The sequence below is a fragment of the Rana temporaria genome, chromosome 3 (assembly GCF_905171775.1).
Source record: "Rana temporaria chromosome 3, aRanTem1.1, whole genome shotgun sequence".
NCBI classification, from domain to species: Eukaryota; Metazoa; Chordata; class Amphibia; order Anura; family Ranidae; genus Rana; species Rana temporaria.
Genome location: NC_053491.1, coordinates 78173686 through 78198659, shown reverse-complemented (window position 1 = coordinate 78198659; position 24974 = coordinate 78173686). Strand labels below are relative to the sequence as shown.

Sequence of the window (24974 nt, the reverse complement as noted above, 5' to 3'; positions counted from 1 at the left end):
AGGATTGGAAAGGGAGGCGGGCGGCTTCTATGGTGACAGCAATGTTGAGGAGGACACCATCTTCTCATTGTGTGGGAGGAAGAGAGTGAGTGTCAGCGGGAGGGGGCGCCACCGCCGGAGTATCCTCCTCTGACCCCGATCACACCTCACTATGAGACATGCTGCCCGGGAAATACCGAGGGAGGATCGTCTCCAATGTGAGTATCCCCGACAGTGTGTGTGTCCCGATCATATCGTCTGTAACCGGGATCAGCTGTCATTCCCTATATATCTATGATCAATAGCCGGGATCAGCTGTCATTTCCTATAGCTGATCCCGGTTTTTGGTTAAAATATATATATATATATATATATATATATATATATATATATATATATATATATATATATATATATATATATATATATATATATATAATTATTGATGATCATTAATTATATATATCTGATCATAATTTTTTTTTATATATAATCATCAATGGGAAACTGTCATTTCCTTTCTATTAATAACCTGGGTTATCCATCATTTCTTATACTGTATATATCATCTATACCCAGCATTCCTCTCAGTATACTAGAATACATTGTGTCATTCCCAGGATCTCTCACCCACATGTATCATTTCCTAAGGAGCCCACATTGTTACATGACTATGTATTGTTACAAATATTATGATTTGCTCTCTATACACACTGCAGTGGTTTATCTCTCTCCTCTTTATTATCAATGACATGATCAGATGTCAGGGAATGTAGACTGATCTGCTGCTCATGGTATAGGATAGGATGATCACTACATTGGAGATGTGACAAAATTATAAACCCAAAGAAAGATAATTTGGTGTCTCTTGCAGGTGTGACACCTGGAGAAAATACATTTTTGGACACCCCTTACTTATGATAGTTTTTGTTTTTTTTCAGTAATAATCAAAAAATGAAAGTAAAAATAATGATGACCAAAATAAGAAACACAGAGGGTGACACTATGATGTCATTGCAGGTCATGGTAGCGCACCCTCACACTGCTGGTCACAGTATAGCGCCCCCTTTATGTTGTTGGTCAGTGTAGCTCCTTCTTATATTGCTGGTGAATGTAGCTTCACGTTGCACTGCTGGCCAGTGTAGTACACTTCTCCCTCTCACTCTGCTGCTCAGTGTAGCGCCCCCTTACGTTGCTGGTCAGTGTAGCATCCTTCTTGCCTTGCTGATCAGAGGAGAAGTGTCTTTTTAACAATGGGGGTCAGTACGTAGTCCTGGGGCACATAGGGCCAGATTCACAGAACAAATACGCTGGAGTATCTACTGATACTCTGGCGTATTTTCAAATTTGCCGCGTCGTATCTTAATTTGTGATTCACAAACAAGATATGACGGCTTTTGGCTAAGATCCGACAGGCTTACGGCTTCGTACACCTTCGGATCTTAGGCCGCAATACTTCGGCCGCCGCTGGGTGGAGTTTGCGTCGTTTCCAGCGTCGGGTATGCAAATTAGCTTTTACGGCGATCCAGGAAGCTACTCGCGTGCGTAACGTCGTTTTTTCCCGTCGCAAAGTTAAGCAATATTTTTCATTGCTTAACTTTACACCAGCCATGTTAAAGTATGGCCGTCGTTCCCGCGTCGAATTTTAATTTTTTTTTTCGGCGTAAGTACGATACGCACGTCGCCATTCACAAACACGTCGGGGCGTGGTAATTTCGCGCAAAGCACGTCGGGAAATACTAACGGAGCATGCGCAGAATGTTCGGCGCGGGAGCGCGCCTAATTTAAATGGTACACGCCCCATTTGAATTAGGCGGGCTTGCGCCAGACGTCTTTACGTTACTCCGCCGCAAGTTTATACTCAAGTGCTTTGTGGATCAAGCACTTATGAAAAAAACTTGCGGTGGTGTAACGTAAAGACGATACGTTACGCCGCCGCATTTGTACCTGAATCTGGCACATAGTGCTGTATAGTGCCAGGTCAATATACCAGGGTCATATTTTTTAAGGGGGCAAAAGGGATAATTGCACTGGACCCCCAGCCGGAAGGAGCCCGCATCTAATACAAAAATCTAAGAATTAAAAGTTTGTTTTATTACCATTTTTCTGGGGAAGCAATATTTTACCTGCAATCATTTGTAAAAGTGTTTACTCCAGACTTGCATATTGTATCAGTTTTAAATGTATTTTAGCCGCTTTATAGTGCGATTACACCCTTAAAGCGGGGGTTCACCCTATTAAAAAAAAAAAATAAATAAAAAAATTATTCTAGCATTACATTCGGCATCGTAGCGCGAGCTACAGTATGCCGGTCTTACATTTTTTTATCCCCGTACTTACTGTGCTATTGTACATTGAAGATTCCGGGGAATGGGCGTTCCTATGGTGAGAGAAGGTGATTGACGGCCGGCCCTGGCACGTCACGCTTCTCCGGAAATAGCCGAAATAGGCTTGGCTCTTCACGGCGCCTGCGCATAGCCTGTGCGCAGGCGCCGTGAAGAGCCGAGACCTACTCCGGCTGTCTTCAGGGAGCGTGACGTGCCAGAGCCGGCCGTCAATCATCCTCCCTCTCCATAGGCACGCCCATTCCCCGCGGGAGTCGGAATCTTCAATGTGCAATAGCACAGTGAGTACGGGGATAAAAAATGTAAGACCGGCATACTGTAGCTCGCGCTACGATGCCGAATGTAATGCTAGACTGATGTTAAGGAGGGTGAACCACCGCTTTAAGGATGGTGGCTTACAACTGTATTGCAACTGTATGACTATATAGTCACGTTGTATCACTTATTTTTAAAATGTGTCACTGTCATTGAGAAAGTAAACCATCTCTATAGTTATCGATACGCTCGTTAACAAGAAAAGCCAGTTACTGAAGAAATTTCATGTACAGGTAGATCTAGCCAGAACTGTCAGGGTGGACCAACCTCCTATATTCTGTTATGTAAAATATCAGCAAATTGTTGTGTCAGCCATTGTTATCTATGGAAACTAAAGTGTAGCGGTGTTATTTCCAATTTGTCCTACCTACATGTATTTATTTAAATATTATTATATTATTATTATTATTATTATTATTATTATTATACAGGCTTTATAGAGCGCCAACAGTTTACCCAGTTCTTTAAAATATAAAAGGGGAGACAATACAGTTACAATACAAGAGGATTAAGCGGGCCCTGCTCAGAAGAGCTTACAATGAATAGGGAGGGGCAGGTAGTAAAAAAGGTCGTAACTGTGGGGAAAGAGCTGATGGAAGTTATAAAAGATTAGCTGGAGGTGTGATAGGCTTCCCCAAAGAGATGAGTTTTCAGGGATTGCCTGAAGGCAGTAAGAGTAGGAGATAGCCGGACAGGTTGAGGTAGAGAGTTCCAGAGGATGGCAGAGGCTCTGGAGGAGTCCTGAAGACGAGGTCTTGAGAGGAGAGTAGAGGACGGTTTGGGTGATATTTGGTACACGATTGGTGATGTAGCTTGGGGCAGAGTTGTGAATGGCTTTGAATGTGGTTAGTACTTTGAATTTAATTTACGTGGCGATCGGGAGCCAGTGTAGGGATTGGCGGAGAGGGGTGGCAGACACTGAGCAATTGGTAAAGTGGATTAGTCTGGCAGTAGCGTTCATGATAGAGTGGATAGCCTATGGAGAGGTAGGTCAATGAATGGTCAAGGCGAGAGATAACAAGGGAGTGAATGAGTAGCTTGGTGGTTTCATTTGTTAAAAAGTAGCGTGTTTTAGAGATGTTACAGAGGTGAAGTCTACAAGCTCATCCTTGGTGGTTATCAAGTGACCAAGAGAGAAGGTGTAGATAGAGAAGAGAAGGGGTCCACCTTTTCTTTGCTATGTTTTACACACAATACGGCCTGGAGGTACACAGAAGAGAAAATGGGAGTGAACTAAACCATATAGGTGTCAGTGACCCCAATAACTCCCATCATTGTTACCAATGGCATAATAACAACTTCCAGCATTGGTGTCAGTGGCTGCAAAAATAACCCCCAGCATTGGTGTCAATGGCCACAATATTAACCACTAGCAGTGGTGTCAGTGGCTGCAATAATAACCGCTAACAGTGGTGTCAGTGGCTGCAATAATAACCCTCAGCATTGGTGACAGTGGCTGCAATATCAACCGCTGGCAGTGGTTTTAATTGTTTTTGGTTGTGTTCGTTGCCACAATAATACCTTCCTGCTTTGGTGTCAGTGAATGCAGATTAAAAAAAACAAACAACATTTTAAGCAACTGTATTCAGTTTATTTAAAATAAGGGCACTGACAATTTACTACGTTTAGACTTTGGGATACTCCAGTAAGGAGACCTTGCCTCTCTGGTTCCTGTAAGATAATTTATGTGAATTAATCTGTGCTGTCTACTTTTTTTGGTAACAAGGTCCTAGCTTTTATGCAAATGTGCATTTTCAGGCAGCATTGGTTTTCAGTGGCATGCTAGGGAAATCTACTGCAGGATTTACGATCTAAGTCCAGCCAACTTGCAATACTTATCTGCGTATACCTTGATGACGTAGGGTCCTGAAAAGCCCCTGAAACACATTGGAAATATTTCTACATTGATGATGAGCAAAAGAAAAAAAGACTGGCAATTTAGCATCTTGCAATCTCTTCACTACACCATACTTACTTGTCATTCCACGGACCTTCTCGCCGGACTCAACAGATCTTCCCATCTTAACTAAAATATCAGCACATCTAATAGGTAGATTCACAAAGAGTTAGGCCGGCTTATCAGTAGATAAGCCGACCTAACTCTGAATCTACGCCGCCGTATGTTTAAGCGTATGCTCAAACAGAGATACGCTTAAACAAAGCTAAGATAGAACGGCTTGCGCCGTTCTATCTTAGCTTGCAATTTTTCGGATGGCCGCTAGGTGGCGCTTCCATTGCGGTCGGCGTAGATTATGTAAATGAGCTTTTACGCCGATTCCCGAACGTACGCCAGCCCGCCGCAGTCGAATTACGTCGTTTCCATAAGGCCTTAGGCAGCCTAAAGTTATTCCACCTATGAAGTGGAATAACAATGTTAAAGTATGGCCGCCGTTCCCGCCGCGAGGTTCAAATTGTTTACGTCGTTTGCGCAAGTCGTCCGCGAATCGGGAGTTACGTCGTTTACGTCCACGTCGAAATCAATAGGCCCTTACGGCGTACTTAGCCGCAATGCGCACTGGGAAATGTAGTCCCCGGCGCATGCGCAGTGTCAAAAAACGTGAGGTCAAGCCTCATTTCCATACAACACGCCCCCCTCCAAGCAATTTGAATTAGGCGCCCTTACGCCCGCTTGTTTTAGGCTACGCCGCCGTAGATAGCAAGTAAGTAGATTGAAAATCACTACTAGCCTAACTAATTTACGGCGGTGTAGCCTAAACAGGCTAGGCTATGCCGCCCTAAAGATATTCCATTCTATGTGAATCTACCTATAAGTATCTAACTATCTGCTTAATTGTTAATTGAGTGCTCCACCAACATACTTTTGTGGTCAGTGGAGAAGTACTCCATACAATTGTGGTTAGTGGAAAAGTGCACTGTAGTCATTGAAGTCCCCCTGTACATTGGTGGTCCATGGAGAAGTGCTTTCTTACAATGGTAGTCCATGGAAAAGTGCCTGCTGAAACTCCCCTCTTTATATTGGCAATCATTGGAGAAGTGCCCTCTTACTTTGCTGCATTGAAAGAGAATAACGTCATTACATTTGTGATTACTGAGTGGGAGAAGGACCTACCTAAATTGCTGGTCAGTGGGAGAAGTGCCCCCTTACACTAGTTATGAGTGAAAACAAACCTGCTACATTACTATTCAGTGGGCAGAATGTTTCTTATATTCTTATACTGCATTACATTGGAGGTCATTGGTAAGAATGCCTTATTGGTGGTCAGTAAGGAACATACCACCCTTCCTCAACCCTTTTACCCTAAAGCAGGGATATGCAATTAGCGGACCTCCAGATGTTGCCAAACTACAAGTCCCATGAGGCATAGCGAGACTCTGACAGCATCAAGCATGACACCCAGAGGCAGAGGCATGATGGGACTTGTAGTTTGGCAACAGCTGGAGGTCCACCAATTGCATATCCAAGCCCTAAAGGAACCCTTGAAATAATTTTCAGGACTCGGGAACCCCTGCTAAAACCAGTTTATTGAGGGTCAGTGGGGGAAAACTGCACCTTTTTATTAGTGGCTAGTAGAAAAAAAAAATCCCCCTTGGTGAGAATGCCAACCTTATAGATTTTCTGCAACGGGATTGTAAAGCTTTGTTCTTTTTTTTAATAACAAACATGTTCTACTTACCGTCTCTGTGCAAGGGTTTTGCACAGAGTGGCTTCCGATCCTCCTTTTCTGGGGTCCCCCCATGGTGCTGCTGGCCCCTCCTCTTCTTGAGTGTCCCCATGGAGAGCCGCATTCCATGGGGGCCTTTGTGCGGGCGCACTCCCGAGTCCTGCCCCCCCTCCCTGTGTCACTGGATTTGATTGACAGCAGCACCCGCTGCTATCAATTTATCCAATGATGACCTGAGATAGCGGCTGGAGCTGCTGTGCTCGCCGGAACAATCGGGTTCAGGTAAGTAAAGGGGGGGGGGGGGTCTTGGGGGGTGCCGTATTACAAAAGGTATTTACCTTCATGCATGGAATGCATTAAAGTGAAAAACCGTGAGGGTTTACAACCCCTTTTAAGATACAAAACTTTCTGACTTTACAACTCCTTTTAACCACTGCTGTATCTACCTACCTTTACAATATAAGGAGGGCTAAATAACTTCTTTGAGAGACACAGGAAGTGTATTTTTTTGTTGTTGTTTTGTTTTTGCACTTGTCAAACCGATATAACAGGATTCTTCCAATTGTATATTGAACAGACCAGGGAAAGCACAAATAATAGAAGTTCATTGTGAGGATTTACTGTACACTTTCAACTGAAAGTTAATTTGGGCTTTAAATGCATATTGTATAGAAACTAACCATCATCTATTAAATTGTCTAATATGAAGCTCTAATGGTAGCAACTTTTATTTCTTCAGGTAAACAACTGTGGCCTTCATCTGGTATTGCAGGCTACCCCTGTTACAGATAAAAGTAAACAGGTAATATTATCACCCCAATGTGAATAGCATATCTATCTTATATAACGATCATTGATTGCAGTTGTGGCACCCTAGTGTGCTAGAGAAAAAAATTCTGTAGTGTAGCAAACATTTTCAGGCTTGGCTGGCAGCCAAGCTTTGTGTTTTATCTGGGTCAGGGTGAGTGACTCAGGGAGGCTGGTATGACTCACAGGCAGTATCTCTAATACCTCCCCCTACTTCTAGAAACTTGCAGAAGATTCTAGAAGAATGGGAGTGGAGGTGAGGAGGAGCTGCCTGGAGTATTCATGAGAGTCCTGACCAATCACCAACAGATGGGTTGGCAGAGGGCTGGCCCCCTCAAATACTCAGGGTCAGCCCAGTTGGGGTGTGGAGTTTGAGTGGAAGCTGGAGATGGAGTGTTAAGCTGTAGGTGGCCCTTGAGGGTAGCCCCCTTGTCTGGGGGAGTGGCCTGGGCCTGATCTCGGGTGCAGAAGGGACCCTCTTCACAACACACAAAAGTGTCCTTACTGGAGGCACAGAAGGAGAACAGCAGGAGAACACTGCTGGGCAAATCCCTAGAGAGGAAGACAGCCAGGTGGGCTGGTGAGTGTTAGTCGGGGAGGACTGGGAGAGAGTATTCTAGGATGGACGCAGAGTCAGTCTGGGAGGACTGTGGAAATTAAACCAAGAAGGCTGGAGAAAGGGGCAGCTGCAGGCAGGTGGGCTGGTGAGTGTTAGTCGGGGAGGACTGGGAGAGAGTATTCTAGGATGGATACAAAGTCAGTCTGGGAGGACTGTGGAAGTTAATCCAAGAAGGCAGGAGAAAGGGGCAGCTGCAGGCAGGTGGGCTGGCAGTGCCTGAAGAGGTAGTGCTGGGATCAGTAGCCACAGAAGGACAGCTGGGCACTAGGACTTTGCTACACAAATAAGGGGCTTGTGGTTTCAAAGGCCTATAAAGGGCTTTTGCTATCTATCCGACTGAGCCTTTTGTCAGATCATCCAACAGTGCCAGCTGGTCCTGGAAGTTGTAGTTCTGCAACCAAGCTTTGTGCAGGAGGCATAGAAGATGTGTGTATATACAGACTATAAATAGTTGTGTCCCTGAAGAGTTCTACAGTAGTATGTGTAGTAATCATTTTGCGCCTACAAAATTCCACCCTTAAATTCTCTTATTTCAATATTTTTGTCTGGACCCCCAAGGGTTGCAAATTAATCTATTTAAAGTCTGCAGCACATACAAATTTCATGAAGTTGAATAGAGACTACTGATTATTGTTTTTTTTTCTATAATGACTATACACAAGTTGCCTTGAATAGCTCCCAGTCAGCCATCATGCATTATGCATAAATGTTATGGTTGAGAGGACAAATCTAAAAGAGTAATCCAGGGTTCCGATATCGTCAAGGTGTGCAGTAAAGTCTCTAATGAGCATTTATGTCGTCTTTACCCTTGTAAAATGTCACTTATAATAAGCAGCGTTATCTGACAAGCCCCGGAATTTTTTCTAGAACATAAAGTGTTCATTTGTAGTATTGAACACTAGGTAGAATTGTGTCTGTTGTTTTATTAAATGTGTTTTCTATTTTTTAGTTTGATTTCAGGTTAAGTAAGGATACAACATCTCTCAACAACAAGCTTTCTCAGCATGACCATGAAAGGAGCGTTACTGGGAGGCCAGGTATGAGTCGGTGCTGGCAATTGGCATGAACACTCTTTAGCATATTATTTATTTTCAGCAAGGCCATGTTCATACGGGTGTACTTAAAGCGGAGGTCCGGTTTAAAAAATAAAATAAAATTAAAAGTCAGCAGCTACTAACACTGTAGCTGCTGACTTTTAATAAGGAGACTTACCTGTCCTGGGTGCCCGCGATGACGGCAGCCGAAGCCGAGCAAACGCTCGGGTCTCGGCTGCCCAGCCGCCATCCTCGGTGAGGGAATCGGGAAGTAAAGCCTTGCGGCTTCACCGCCCGATTCCCTACTGCGCATGCGCGAGCCGCACGGCGCAACGTGAATGGGTGATGTCTCCTGGGACACACACAAAGTCCCAGAAGACACCGCTCCCCCATTCCCCAGGAGGCAACCGAGGAGAAGAAAGAAGACTGACAGCAGATCAGGAAGTGGCAGATTAGGATGATCTGCCTAGCAACAGGCACTTCAGGTATGTATAAAAAAATAAAAAATATATTTTTTATTTTTTTGCAGCATTTTTAATATTTTCTTTTTTTTCTTGGTGGAGCTCCGCTTTAAAGAGGAACTGCAGTTTGCTCACATAATTTGAAATAAAAATATCTTTGCCGTTCTGAAGCTTCCCTCCACTTTGCATATTATTTTATATATACTATGATTCTGTACTTGCCAAATATGCTGCAGAAAAGATGACCAGTGTACTTCATGACACCCATGCTAAGTTCCTCAAAGTGTGGAATCCATAGTGGTCTTATGCTCTCCCTTCTCTGCCACCAGCCAGCTTGGGTATTCCAGACCGTTCAAATATACCACCCAACCCGCAGGCCCTGAGCTCTTTTCTTGTCTAAGTCTACAGCTCCTCCTTTTCCATTCTTCTCTAGCCCAGGGGTCTCCAAACTACGGCCCGCGGGCCACATCCGGCCCGCCAGGCCATTTCTTCCGGCCCGCAGCTTGAATCCTATCCACCTGTTAGCTGTGGAACCTGCGCTGCTTATTCGCCCCAGGCAATAGGCAGCGCAGGTCCCGCAATGCCTTCCGGCGTCTCACTGTGTTGTTGGCTGCTGGGACCACGGCATCCCAGCAGCCAATGAGGTGTAGTGCAGACCCGTAGCCGCCTCCCTGCTCCCGCCTCCCGCCTCGCTGTTAACCAGTAACGAGTGTGTAATACAAGCGGGGCGGGAGTCGGGAGGTGCAGCAGGTCTGCAAAGCCAGTGATGGAGACGCGCTGGACACATGCAAGGAGGGGGGCTGATACACTTGTGTGGCGTGGGGGTGGGTTAAATGGCTCTGATGGGGACACAAATGTGGGGGGGGGGGGGGCTGACTCTTATGGGGACAAAAATGTGGGGGGGGGGGGTTGATAACTCTTATGGGGACACAAATATGTGGGGGCTGATGACTCTGATGGGGACACACTGGGGGGGGGGCGGTTGTAGACTGATGGGGACACACATTTTGGGGGGCTGATGAGATTCTGATAGGGACACAAATGTGGGGGGGGGGGGGCTGATGACTCTGATGGGGACATAAATGTGGGGGGGGGGGGGGGGTGATGACTCTGATGGGGACACAAATATCTGTGGGGTCTGATGGGGACACAAATGTGGGGGTGCTGGTGGCTCTTATGGGGACACAAACATGTGAGGAGGGGGTCTGATGGCTCTAATGGTGACACAAATATGCGGAAGGGGAGGTGATGGCTCTGAAGGGGACACAAATATGCAGGTGGGGGTGGGCTGTGATGGGGACACAAATTTGTGGGGATAGCCTGATGAGTGATGGGGACACAGATGGATGGGGACACAGATGATGGGGACACAGATGATGGGGACACAGATGAATGGGGAGATGGATGAATGGGGAGATGGATGGGGACACAGATGGATGGGGACACAGATGATGGGGACACAGATGAATGGGGAGATGGATGGGGACACAGATGGATGGGGACACAGATGGATGGGGACACAGATTGATGGGGACACAGATTGATGGGGACACAGATGGATGGGGACAGATGGATGGGGACACAGATGGATGGGGACACAGATGGATGGGGACACAGATGGGGACACAGATGGGGAGACTGATGGATGGGGACACAGATGATGGGGACACAGATGGGGAGACTGATGGGGAAACAGATGGATGGGGAGACTGATGGGGACACAGATGGATGGGGACACAGATGATGGGGACACAGATGAATGGGGAGATGGATGGGGACACAGATGGGGAGACTGATGGATGGGGACACAGATGGGGAGACTGATGGGGACACAGATGATGGGGACACAGATGGGGAGACTGATGGGGACACAGATGATGGGGACACAGATGAATGGGGAGATGGATGGGGACACAGATGGGGAGACTGATGGGGACACAGATGAATGGGGACACAGATGATGGGGACACAGATGAATGGGGAGACTGATGGGGACACAGATGAATGGGGAGATGGATGGGGACACAGATGGGGAGACTGATGGGGACACAGATGGATGGGGAGACCGATGGGGACACAGATGGATGGGGACACAGATGGATGGGGACACAGATGATGGGGACACAGATGGGGAGACTGATGGGGACACAGATGATGGGGACACAGATGAATGGGGAGACTGATGGGGACACAGATGATGGGGACACAGATGAATGGGGAGATGGATGGGGACACAGATGGGGAGACTGATGGGGACACAGATGGATGGGGAGACCGATGGGGACACAGATGGATGGGGACACAGATGGATGGGGACACAGATGATGGGGACACAGATGGGGAGACTGATGGGGACACAGATGATGGGGACACAGATGAATGGGGAGACTGATGGGGACACAGATGATGGGGACACAGATGAATGGGGAGATGGATGGGGACACAGATGGGGAGACTGATGGGGACACAGATGAATGGGGACACAGATGATGGGGACACAGATGATGGGGACACAGATGAATGGGGAGACTGATGGGGACACAGATGAATGGGGACACAGATGAATGGGGAGATGGATGGGGACACAGATGGATGGGGACACAGATGGGGAGACCGATGGGGACACAGATGGATGGGGACACAGATGGATGGGGACACAGATGGATGGGGAGACTGATGGGTGGGGACACAGATGAATGGGGAGACTGATGGGGACACAGATGGATGGGGACACAGATGATGGGGACACAGATGAATGGGGAGACTGATGGGGACACAGATGGATGGGGACACAGATGATGGGGACACAGATGAATGGGGAGACTGATGGGGACACAGATGGGTGGGGACACAGATGATGGGGACACAGATGATGGGGACACAGATGAATGGGGACACAGATGATGGGGACACAGATGAATGGGGAGATGGATGGGGACACAGATGGGGAGACTGATGGGGACACAGATGAATGGGGACACAGATGATGGGGACACAGATGATGGGGACACAGATGAATGGGGAGATGGATGGGGACACAGATGGGGAGACTGATGGGGACACAGATGAATGGGGACACAGATGATGGGGACACAGATGATGGGGACACAGATGAATGGGGACACAGATGAATGGGGAGATGGATGGGGACACAGATGGGGAGACTGATGGGGACACAGATGAATGGGGACACAGATGATGGGGACACAGATGATGGGGACACAGATGAATGGGGACACAGATGAATGGGGAGATGGATGGGGACACAGATGGGGAGACCGATGGGGACACAGATGGATGGGGACACAGATGGATGGGGACACAGATGGATGGGGACATGGGTGTAAAGCCTCATGCACGCTGGAAGTTTAGCCCTGCTGCATGATGCTCCAGCGTTTAGGTGCCAGCAAAGAATATAGGAGCACCATCCATTCCTGCTGTCAGCAGTAAGTCAAATTCTATTCTATTCTTGTTCTACTGTGGATTTATTTATACATTATTTTTCCGGCCCGCGAATATGTGTAAAATATAGAATGTGGCCCTCGAAGTAAAAAGTTTGGAGACCCCTGCTCTAGCCCAATGTCTGGCCTAATTCTACATCTTCTTTTTCTCTTTCCTCCCTCTTACCTTTGCTCTCCCCACTTCACCCTTCCCCACCCTATCCCGCTTTCCCTTTACCCCCCTTTTTTTTTTTTCGTTTTGGTGTATTTTTTTTCCCCCTTTCTTTATTTTGTTTGCCCATTTTGATTTGTCTGTTAGTCTTACTGGGCCAGATTCACATAGATTAGCGGATCTTTAGAGGCTAGTGCAAGGCTAGTGCAGTATTCACAAAGCACTTACCTCCAAACTTGCGCCGGCGGATCGTAACTCCCCCGGCGGAATTCAAATTCCGCGGCTAGGGGGAGTGTACAATTTAAATCAGGCGCGTTCCCGTGCCGATTTAACTGCGCATGCGCCGCCGGCGATATTTCCCAGTGCGCACGCTCCAAATGACGTCACTAGGACGTCATTGTTTTCGGCGGCAACGTAAATTCCAGCCATCCGTATTCCCGACCAACTTGCGCAAACGACGTAAGAATTTGAAACTCGGCCATACTTAACATTAGCTACCCCTCATATAGCAGGGGTAACTATCCGCCGGAAAAAGCCAAACGCAAACGACGTAAAAAAAAAGCGGCGGGCGGGCGATTGTTACTGAATCGGCGGTTCTCCTCATTTGCATATCCGACGCGTAAAAAACCGAGGCGACACCTAGCGGCCGGCGGGAGATTGCAGCCTAAGATCCGACGGTGTAAGTCACTTACACCAGTCGGATCTAAGGGAGATCTATGCGTAACTGATTCTTATGAATCGGTCGCATAGATCCGACCGTCGGATCTCAGAGATACGACGGCGTATCAGGAGATACGCCATCGTATCTCTTTGTGAATCTGGCCCACTGTGTCTTGGACCTCCCAGTCCAGTTACTCATTCCCACTTCTGGCTCAGTCGCTGGATGCTTTTATTATATACCTTTACTAAAAAAAAAAAAAAAAAAAAAAGGAAAATGTGTGTGTATGTATGTATATGTGTGTATGTGTATATATATATATATATATTTTGTATTTGCGTGAAATGTGCTGTTTTGTTTCTACTTTGTCTTCCTTTTCTTCAAGCCAGTATCCTGGCTATGTTTTTTTTTCAATAAAAAATGATTGTACCAGAAAGATACCTACTTCCATCTAAGGAGTAAATTAATGTGTTGCTGCCTTCTGGTCCTGCATTGGTGGTATTTATTCTACATCGCAAGAGCAGAAATGAAATATTGATTCTTGGCAATAAACTCAGCTATGATAAATGTGTGTTTCCACACGCTCGTATAATAAATTAAGTGTGACTTTCTTGTGGTTAAATTTATGACCGAGCAAAAAAAGTATCTTTTAGGGGATCAAGCTGACCTCTATTAATCAGAGCTTGTTGTTAACAGACCTGTTTAATAGGAACCATTCTTGCCAAGCATGTATTTAATTAAAGTCATGAAACTAAGATCTCTAATTAATAGCATGGTACATATAGCACTGAAATTCACTAACCATAGCAGTCAATCAGATGAGCATTTTTTTCTAGTTTGTATGCACACAAGAAAAAACAAAAATGCCCATGGGACTTTTAAAGAGCACACCTCAAAACATACCAAGTAAAATGTATAAATGATTTATTCAACGCACATTTAAAAACATGTTGGCAGCCTTCCATATTACCAGCCATCAGCTGTGCAATCCGTTTCCCTCTGAGGGTGTGGGTACCTTCTTGGTGAGATACACATCTTCCAACATGTTCTGATCTCTTGAGGCTGCTACTGATTTCCATCTCTCCACCCTCACGCAGTTCCCGGGGGCGAAGTACGTTGGCATGGTTGGCTTTTCATGCATTAATTATTTTATTTTTATGGACATCTTGGTTTGAAGTGGCTTTTATAATTTAGGATGATATACCCGTCCATATACAGAAGTTTTCTGACTACTTTAAAAAGAGTTCTGACCTCAACCTGACAGAACACATTTGGGATGAATTGGAGCGGATACTGCGATACCTGACCTCACAAATGCGCTTCTGGAAGAATGGTCAAAAATTCCCATAGACACACTCCTAAACCTTGCGGACAGCCTTCGCAGAAGAGTTAAAGCTGTAATAGCTGAAAAGGGTGGGCCATCTTAAAATTGAACCCTACGGACTAAGACTGGGATGCCATTAAAGTTCATGTGCGTGTAAAGGCAGACGTCCCAATACTCTTGGCAATATAGTGTATGTTCTTATTTGCATCCACTTGTATATATGATGCCTTATGTGTTTTCTTTTGTAATTATTGTTGCTTTAGTGTGTCGTGTATTTTCCCTTGTTTGATTGTTGTATATTTTACGTTACCTTCAGATGGAAGAGTCTCAAGTCCTATGGGCCGCAATAAGCAGCCATACATTCCACTGACGGCAAATGTGACAGAAGTATTTGGCCCTGCTCCAAGATATGGAAGGGAGTCAATGTCACTGGGAGCCTTTGCAGATATTCCAGGTCATGGTCAAACAAAAAACAGGTCCAGGTCCGTCTCCCTCTGTGCCAGTCCAAACAACAATAATGAGGATGCACATCATTCAAAAGGTAGGCGACTAGGCATTTTGGAAAAGGGAAGATTGCAAATAAATCTTTTACATTTTTTTTTTTTTTTCAATATCCCATTGTTTTTTTTTTTTTTTTCTTTTAATAGACCATTTCAGTTTCATTAAAGGCCTGTCAAAAACGAATCCAGGATGTCCTATTGTGCGGCGTACTGCTGAGGAGAAGGCAGCCAGTCCTGATAAGCTCAGTTTAGAAAGGTAACCAAAATTCTACTATCAGGTTTGTCATGTTACATTAACCCCTTCAATACAGGGCTTTAAAACCCACCTCCATACCGGGCCTATTCTGGCACTTCTCTCCTACATGTACAAATCATCATTCTTTTGCTATAAAATTACTCAGGACCCTCAAACATTATATATGTTTTTTTAGCAGACACCCTAGGGAATAAAATAGCGGTCATTGCAACTTTTTATCTTGCACGTTATTTGCGCAATCATTTTTCAAACGCCTTTTTTTTTAAAGAAAAATGGTTTCATGAATTAAAAAATAACAAAACAGTAAAGTTAGCCCAATTGTTTTGTAAAATATGAAAGATGATGTTACGCCGAGTAAATAGATACCTAACATGTCATGCTTTAAAATTGCGCACACTCATGGAATGGCGCCAAACTTCGTTACTTAAAAATCTCTATAGGCGACGCTTTAAAATTTTTACAGGTTACCAGTTTAGAGTTACAGAGGAGGTCTAGTGCTAGAATTGTTGCACACGCTCTAACGCATGCGGCGTCACCTCACATGTGTGGTTTGAACGAGGTTTACATACATGGGCGGGACTTACGCGTGCGTTCGCTTCTAAACGCGAGCTACCGGGGACAGGGGCGTTTTAATTTTACATTTTTATTTTACTTATTTATTTATTTTTTACATTTTTATTTTTTTCGATCGCTTTTATTCCTATTACAAGGAATGTAAACATCCCTTGTAATAGGAATAGTGTGTGACCGGCCCTCTTTAAGGAGAGATGCGGGGTCAATAAGATCCTACATCTCTCCTCCAGGCTGGAAAGAATGAGATTGTGAAAAAAAATTCACAGATCTCATTCTTACTAGCCGCAATTGCGGTTTGTTTACTTATGGGTACCCGGGCGTGACTTCATCACATCGTGCCCGGGCCTCCGACGGTCATAGAGATGACTGGTGACCATCTGGTCACCAGTCATCTCTATGCTGCACATCCGGCGGACAGCGATCATCTCTCCGGGCCCCCGATGGCACGGGAGAGCCCGGAGAAGCACCGGATGGCGGCGGGAGCGGGGGGGTGTCCCCTCCCACTGCCGCTATGATCGTTCTTACGGTGCGCAGGATTGCCGCCGGAAGAAAATTTATATCTGAATGATGCCTCTAGGTGCAGGCATCATTCAGATATCCCCGCACAAAGTACAGGACGTCATATGACGTCCACCCGGGATAACAGATCCCCTTTTTGGACGTCATATGACGGCATGCGGTTTTAAAGTGGTTAAAAAGAGCAGAATAACCTCATAATTGGGACTTTCGGAGCTGAGAGTAATAGATGCAAAGATCAGTTCACTAAGCTACGGTGGATATAAAAAGTCTACACATCTTTTAGGTGAAGGGAAGAAAAAAAATACAATAATATGGTTGCATAAGTGTGCACATCCTTAAACTAATACTTTGTTGAAGCACTTTTTTTTTTTTTTTTTTTTTACAGCACTCAATCTTTTTGAGTCTATCATTATGGCACATCTTGACTTGGCAATATTTGCCCACTCTGCTTTGCAAAAACACTCCAAATCTGTCAGATTGCGAGGGGATCTCCTTTGCACAGCCCTCTTCAGATCACCCCACAGATTTTCAATTGGATTTAGGTCTGGGCTCTGGCTGGGCCATTCCAAAACTTTACTCTTCCTCTGGTGAAGCGATTCCTTTGTTGATTTGGATGTATGCTTTGAGTCATTGTCATGCTAAAAGATGAAGTTCCTCTTCTTGTTCAGCTTTATAGCTGAACAAGGTTTTGTGCCAATATTGACTGGTATAGTATTTGGAACTGTTTATATGTCCCTCTACCTTGACTAAGGCCCCTGTTCCAGCTGAAGAAAAACGGCCCCAAAGCATGATGCTGCCACCACCATGATAAGCTATGATGTATGTATAGAGAGGCTTGATTGGCTCTCCCAACCCAAAAAACTGGGAGTTTTACCCATAGGCTGAACCCCCCCGAGTCTAGATTAGAGCCCTAGTAATGATAAATGTTAACTGTATTGACCAGGGTGTCCCAATATATATATATATATATATATATATATATATATATATATATATATATATATATATATATATATATATATATATATATATATATATATATATATATATATATATATATATAGGAATCTCTTCTGTTTTTGTGAAAGATACTGATTCAGGTTTACTTTGTATTTATATGCTTCAGAAGTTTAATTGTACTCTTCATGAAGTTTAACATCAATTACCTTTCTGTTTCCTTTAGGTTACGACTGTCCGCTTTCCCTATAATTGAAGGCGAGGAGCAGTTACGGCTATTATATTTGCAACACAACTTTATAACAAGAGTCCAAAACCTTTCAAGTCTACAGCGTCTCATAATTCTAGATCTGTATGATAACCTAATAGAAGAAATAAGTGGACTTTCCTCTATAAAATCGTTGCGTGTTCTTATGCTTGGAAAGAACAGGTATTGGTGTATTTTAATATACGATTCACTGTACTGGAGACCAATATGAGTTGATTCCTGGATTATTTTGTACACTTGGATAATCATTAAGTGTCTTTAACAGACTTTTAATTTAACAGGGACTGGCGTGGTGTATTACCTGTGGGCATTTAGCTCATACTGACCATGAACAACTGATTCACTTGTAAGCAAGTCTTAAAATGCTTGGACAGCCAAGCCCTTTCACTTTAAACCCTCATCTGCTGGCCTGGAGATGTCTGGGTATGCCTCCTGCAACAGATAGCTTGATGGGTAACTGGCACCAGGGCCATCTTTAATATTGATTGGACCGTGGGAAAAACATTTCACTCTCCATCTGCTCTGAGACATACAATAATATCTGCTAGACTTAAAATCATTTTTTTTTTTTTTTTTTTAAGATATTTTTATTAGGTTTAAGACAAACCAACAAACAGAAAAACATACAAAAAAAAAACACCAGACAACCTGGTCATAAACATTAGGCAATACACTCCAACATAGAAAAATAAACTGACATCAGTGCAAAATATAAAGTAGGCACAGTGGTAAAAGGAACAGGTATAAAAATCTGGATATAGCAAAAACTTAAAATCAGTTTAATGTATCAGATCAGGCAGTGATTGCGATTGGTTGCCAGAGGTTACAGCATATCATTACCACTTACTGACTGGTTGCTAGAGGTTACAGCACATATTACAGCTCACTGATTAGTTGCTAGAGGTTACAGCGCATGATTTCTTCTTGTTGATTGGTTGCTAGAGATTACTGTACAGCAATACTGCTCACTGATTGGTTGCTAGAGGTTACAGCACATCATCTCTTCACTGCAGAGGAGCATGATATATATATATACATATGACTGCCGCCTTTGTTTACAGATCAATACCACCGGCCGCCACAATTTACATATGAATGCTGCCACTATTTACATATGAATGTTCCAGTTATTTGCATATGAATGAAGGTTATTTACATGTAAACACAGGATCTGCAGGTGAGTACACAACAATATGGCAGAGCTGGGCAGCATTAGTAGCAGCACTTTACACTGAGATATTGGGACACAGCACAGGACTAAAACTTCAAGGGACAAGGGAATTAAAACTGGGATAGTTGACAAGTATGAGGTAGCTGCTTTGGGCCCCACAACAATGACAGGACCCAGGGCAGCTTCCCCTTTTGCCTGCCTTAACCACTTCCCGACGGCCGTACGACTATATAGACGGCCGCAGGATGGTTCTACTTCTCTGGGGCGCCGTCTTTTTACGGCCGCCCCTTTGCTCGTTCCCCGCGCGCGCTCCCGAGCGCGCAGCGGGAAACTTCTGTGCTGGCCATATCCCTTGGACACAGCCAATCACAGATCGCCGTGAACGGCCAATCAGAGTGGCCGTTTGCTAGGCAATCTGTGTGGCCTATGAGAGATGATCGCATATGTAAACATATGAGATCATCTCTCATTGCCGGCTCACACACTGACAGCGTCCTGTCAGGGAGAGAGGAGACCGATCTGTGTCTCTTGTACATAGAGACACAGATCGGTCACCTCCCCCAGTGACCCCCCTTCCCCCACAGTTAGAACACTATATAGGGTACACATTTAACCCCTTCCTCACCCCCTAGTGTTAACCCCTTCCCTGCCAGTCACATTTATACAGTAATTAGTGCATATTTATAGCATTGATTGCAGTATAAATGTGAATGGTGTCAAAAGTGTCCGATGTGTCCGCCATAATGTCGCAGTCGCAATAAAAATCGCAGTTTGCCGCCATTACTAGTAAAAAAATAAATAATAATTCTGTCCCTTATTTTGTAGGCGCTATAACTTTTGCTTATTGCGATTTTTTTACAAAAAATATGTAGACTACGTATCGGCCTAGACTGAGGATAAAAATGTTTTTTTTTTTGTAAAAAATTTAGCTATTTATTATAGCAACAAGTAAAATTTTTTTTTTTTTTTCAAAATTGTCGCTCTATTTTTGTTTATAGCGCAAAATATAAAAACCCCAGAGGTGATCAAATACCACCAAAAGAAAGCTCTATTTGTGGGAAAAAAAGGACGTTAATTTTGTTTGGGAGCCACGTCGCACGACCGCGCAATTGTCAGTTAAAGCAGGCGCAGTGCCGAATCGCAAAAAGTCCTCTGGGCAGGAAGGGGGTTTAAGTGCCCAGTAAGGAAGTGGTTAAAGACGGCCCTGACTGGCACTAGGGCACCAGAGCGTTTAGTACTAGGACCATTTACTGTAGACTGTAGTACATTAGTGAATGAATTATTTAAAGATATCTTGGAACATGTGCTTCAAGAGGAGTTCCACCCAAATTTGGAACTTCCTCTTAACCCACTCCTCTCCCCCTTACATGCCACATTTGGCATGTAATTTTTTTGGGGGGGGAGTGGGGGCTTCAGCACGAGTGGGACTTCCTGTCCCACTTCCTCCTTCCTGTAGGCGACTAAGCTTAGTCGCCTTCAGGAAGTGGCTGCTGTTGGCGATCGCCTAGGACACGTCACAGGTCCTAGGCGATCTCCTGGCCAATTACACGGCGCGGCGCCGGGCCGCGCCGCTCGCGCATGCGCAGTGCCGCTCGCGCATGCGCAGTGGGTGCCCGGCCGTGAAGCCGAAAGCTGTCACGGCCGGGTGCCCACACTGAAGATGAAGACGCCGGCCGGGGAGGGGGGGAGAGGAGCGGAGCCCCGGCCGGCGCGTCGCTGGAGCGCTGGAGCAGGTAAGTGCCTGTTTATTAAAAGCCAGCAGCTACACTTTTTGTTGCTGCTGACTTTTAATAAACACACAAATGGCTGGAACTCCCCTTTCAGCTGACAATGCAAAAGTAAACTCTATAAGGCACGTTTTTGGAGTTCATTAGGTCTTATGGACTGAATCATGACCATCTATTTCAGCTGGGTACACAAGTGATGTTGATGCAAGGATCTCTCCTGTGCTCTGCACTATTGTATTCTGACAGCGGGGACTCCTTCCACTATCAGAATACACTGATCAGCTGGCTACAGAGGGGACTCCTTCCACTATCAGAATACAGTGATCAGCTGGCTACAGCGACTGATCAAATTTTGACGGAAGCCAGTCTAACAATCGTCTTCTGTTGAACAGAAGGGTCTACACAGAGACCCACATTTGTCCAGTTTCTGCTGAATCGGCCGAATTTAGATCAGTGAGTACCCAGCTTTAGGGGTGTCAACTGGCATCTAAAACAAAGTGAAGAATAACTGGAGTCACAGAGGCATCTACTCTTAAAAACGTGATGTTATGAGGCTTCTAGTGCATACACAGTTACTTCAGCATGGCAGAGCAGTTCATCAGATATTATACATTTTGTGTAAATGGGGCTTCATTGCATTGCAGCATTAAAGGGCAACTATAGTGTATTTTTGGTGAGTACTAGCTTTTAATAATTATAGTGATCCCCATATGTATATAGCTTTGCATTTTACTTCTGTTCTGTATTTTTGGCTGTATTTCAATACAGATATGCAGACTTTCCCTCTAATGGAGATCTGTATATTAAGCAACAGTGGCGGCTGGTGCTCAAAATGTTTTGGGGGGGGGGTCGCAAACAAACTGAACATTTCTGAAAAAAAAAACATCAATTGCAGCCACTGTGCCTATCAATTGCAGCCACTGTGCCTATCAATTGCAGCCACTGTGCCTATCAATTGCAGCCACTGTGCCTATCAATTGCAGCCACTGTGCCTATCAATTGCAGCCACTGTGCCTATCCATTGCAGCCACTGTGCCTATCCATTGCAGCCGCGGTGCCTATCCATTGCAGCTGCGGTGCCTATCCATTGCAGCCGCGGTGCCTATCCATTGCAGCCGCGGTGCCTATCCATTGCAGCCGCGGTGCCTATCCATTGTAGCCGCGGTGCCTATCCATTGCAGCCGCGGTGCCTATCCATTGCAGCCGCGGTGCCTATCCATTGCAGCCACGGTGCCTAACAATTGCAGCCACGGTGCCTATTAATATAAGCCACTGTGCCCATCGAATGCCACCACTGTGCCATTGAATGCTGCCTCCTTGTGTTTCTTCCCGTCCAGCATACAATCACAGCGTCTGTCGTTTCAGCCAATCAGGTGACGGGTAACAGACCTGAGTACCTGATCGGCGGAGAAGCAGTTCAGTGTTAGAAAACCAAATATTCATTCGCTTTTTTAACACACCTGGGTGGACCATGAGCACCAAGCATTGCGCTCCCAGGTCACCTTTTTTGACACCTATTAGAGCCTATGGCTCTAATCGGGTGCTTTGAAAACGCCCCCTGCTGCTTTAATTCAGGTGCCCGGCGCCCGAAAAGGGGCCAGCGCCAGAATAGGGGGTGGCAGCAGCTTCCATGGATAGATCCATGCTTTGCATGAATCTATCTATTGGTCATAGAGGGGATGGCTGGAGAGAGGGGGCGGCGCCTGTTCGCCCTTATGGACGCACCGCCACTGTTGAGCAATTAAATCGGCTTGCTGGCTGAATAACTGTTCAAATAAATCAGCACATAAGCTCCTGCAGTAAATGACATCTCCCATATAGATTAATTTGGGTCTTATTAATGAAAAGCAGATTGCCTTTTTTATTTATGAGAATTCTCTTCGCTGCCCAACAACACTAATTTCTGTTCATTTTACCTTGACTAGTGTAGTCCAGATATGACACAATAACCTTCGACCATTGAGACCCCATGTACTCCACCCCTTAATTGTCCCCCACTTACTATATAGTAAAGAGACCACACCTTTGCTTTGGAGTAAACTGGCCACAACAGCCTATTTTATTAAACATAAATTGCAATAAAACTCCAACTTAAATGAAACAGTAAATATCCAACGTCAAATGACATACAGTAAACCCCCACTCTGTTGGTCCTTTCTGGCAGCACACCCATTCTCCACCATTTTACCATATACCAGATGAACAATGCACTGCGAGCAAACATTAAACTTTTTAGGCCTCCAGTCCGTGTAGTACGCTCGGAGACAACCCCCGCCCGCAGTGCAAACGTTACAGTATCCCAACTAACCTTTCGCTGGGATACACTTTAAGGGGCCCATATATTGATGAGCCCCCCACCCCCGTTTTCACACGTTTTCTACTGCCACCATAAAGGACCAACAGAACTAACCGCCAACCCAGCTGTCGTGACGACCGTCCAACACCGTACCTGTGAAAGAAAAAACACCGGCAACAACTGGTAATGCAATAAGGGAGGGAGGGTGGGAAAAGCTGCTTCCTCGTTGCTCTCCTGACTGCAAGTGCCCGCCTGGCCCCGCCCCACCCTTTTATAGGGTAACTCCCCTGACACCAGCAGCCAATCCTGCTCCTCCTCTGAACTTGCTAATACTAACTCCCCCGCCCCTCTCTACACCAATCCTGCTCTTCCTACCTCCAACCCCCCTAAGCTTAACCCTTCCTGTGTCACTAGACACTCTGTCATGCCCGGCCCTCTGCTAGTCTTTGCTGTCTTTTGCTCCGGGCCTCCCTTGACTAGTGTAGTCCAGATATGACACAATAACCTTCGACCATTGAGACCCCATGTACTCCACCCCTTAATTGTCCCCCACTTACTATATAGTAAAGAGACCACACCTTTGCTTTGGAGTAAACTGGCCACAACAGCCTATTTTATTAAACATAAATTGCAATAAAACTCCAACTTAAATGAAACAGTAAATATCCAACGTCAAATGACATACAGTAAACCCCCACTCTGTTGGTCCTTTCTGGCAGCACACCCATTCTCCACCATTTTACCATATACCAGATGAACAATGCACTGCGAGCAAACATTAAACTTTTTAGGCCTCCAGTCCGTGTAGTACGCTCGGAGACAACCCCCGCCCGCAGTGCAAACGTTACAGTATCCCAACTAACCTTTCGCTGGGATACACTTTAAGGGGCCCATATATTGATGAGCCCCCCACCCCCGTTTTCACACGTTTTCTACTGCCACCATAAAGGACCAACAGAACTAACCGCCACAGCCCGAAAGGATGACACCTCCACCTTTAAGGGCCCCCCACCCAACCTCAACGCTCTCTGGATCCCTTCTTGAATCCCCATCGACCACAGCGCAATCCCCACATCAGTCAGGTGGACCCCGTCCCTCCTCAGATACATGCCTACATTAGCCTCCAATTCCTGATGGCGTACCACTAGCCCCCCAAGGCGTGCCAAAAATTTACCCACCACCCGGTTAACCCGAGTCCTGGCTCTGTTGAGCTTTGTAACTGACCGAGCCTTGCGCCACTGTGTGCGGGCGACAATTTCCGACCACACCAGCACCGTCCCCGGAAAAGCCGCACGCAGCCGCTCAAAGTCCGCTTTGATGTCCGTAATCAGAGCCCTGATTTTCCGCACACCAAAATCATTCCCCCCCGCGTGTATAACCAGAACATCGGGGGGCCTGTCCAGTCGGGCGTACCTCTCGACCTCTGGTAGCACCCTACCCCACATCATCCCAGGTATCCCCAACCACCTCAAAACCGCTTCCTTCCTGGAAATACCCAGCTGCCTGCCTTCCGGCTTCTCATCAGCCCTTCTTGCCCCCCAGCAAACGTACGAATGTCCGAAAATCCAGACGAGGCGTGTAGTCCCTCCATCTGAAATGAAATAACAATCCACAATGCTCACCAAACAGACACCAACCCTAGCAAAAACCCCCCCCCATTTCATCACTCCCTTCCCCATCAACCAACCACCAACTGAGGCCGCACGTATGACCGGAACCTCCGTGATTCCCACCTCCCGATCTTCCGTACTGCCGCCTCGTTCATCCCGCACCTGGCAGCTTCGGTAGCCGCCCCGATACGGAAGGAGTGAGACGAAAACTCGGACTTGTCCAAGCCCATTTCTTGTAAGCAACTACGAAAAACCGCCACAAATTGGAACTTTGACAAGAAAGACCCATCTTCGTGCCTAAGCAACGGCCCGCCCCCTTC

The 24974-nt window shown here is 45.7% G+C and overlaps 1 protein-coding gene across 1 annotated transcript in view; it reads left to right on the top strand.

Annotated features, from left to right (window-relative positions):
* The window catches only part of LRRC49 (leucine rich repeat containing 49), a 155026-nt gene continuing 130052 nt past the window's right edge, over window positions 1–24974 (top strand). The window contains exons 1-6 of the mRNA XM_040342789.1: window positions 1–197; window positions 7002–7064; window positions 8638–8725; window positions 15094–15318; window positions 15425–15533; window positions 17809–18012. Of these exons, the coding sequence (XP_040198723.1) occupies window positions 159–197; window positions 7002–7064; window positions 8638–8725; window positions 15094–15318; window positions 15425–15533; window positions 17809–18012 (728 nt within the window). The 5' untranslated portion in view covers window positions 1–158. The remainder of the gene's footprint in view (window positions 198–7001; window positions 7065–8637; window positions 8726–15093; window positions 15319–15424; window positions 15534–17808; window positions 18013–24974) is intronic.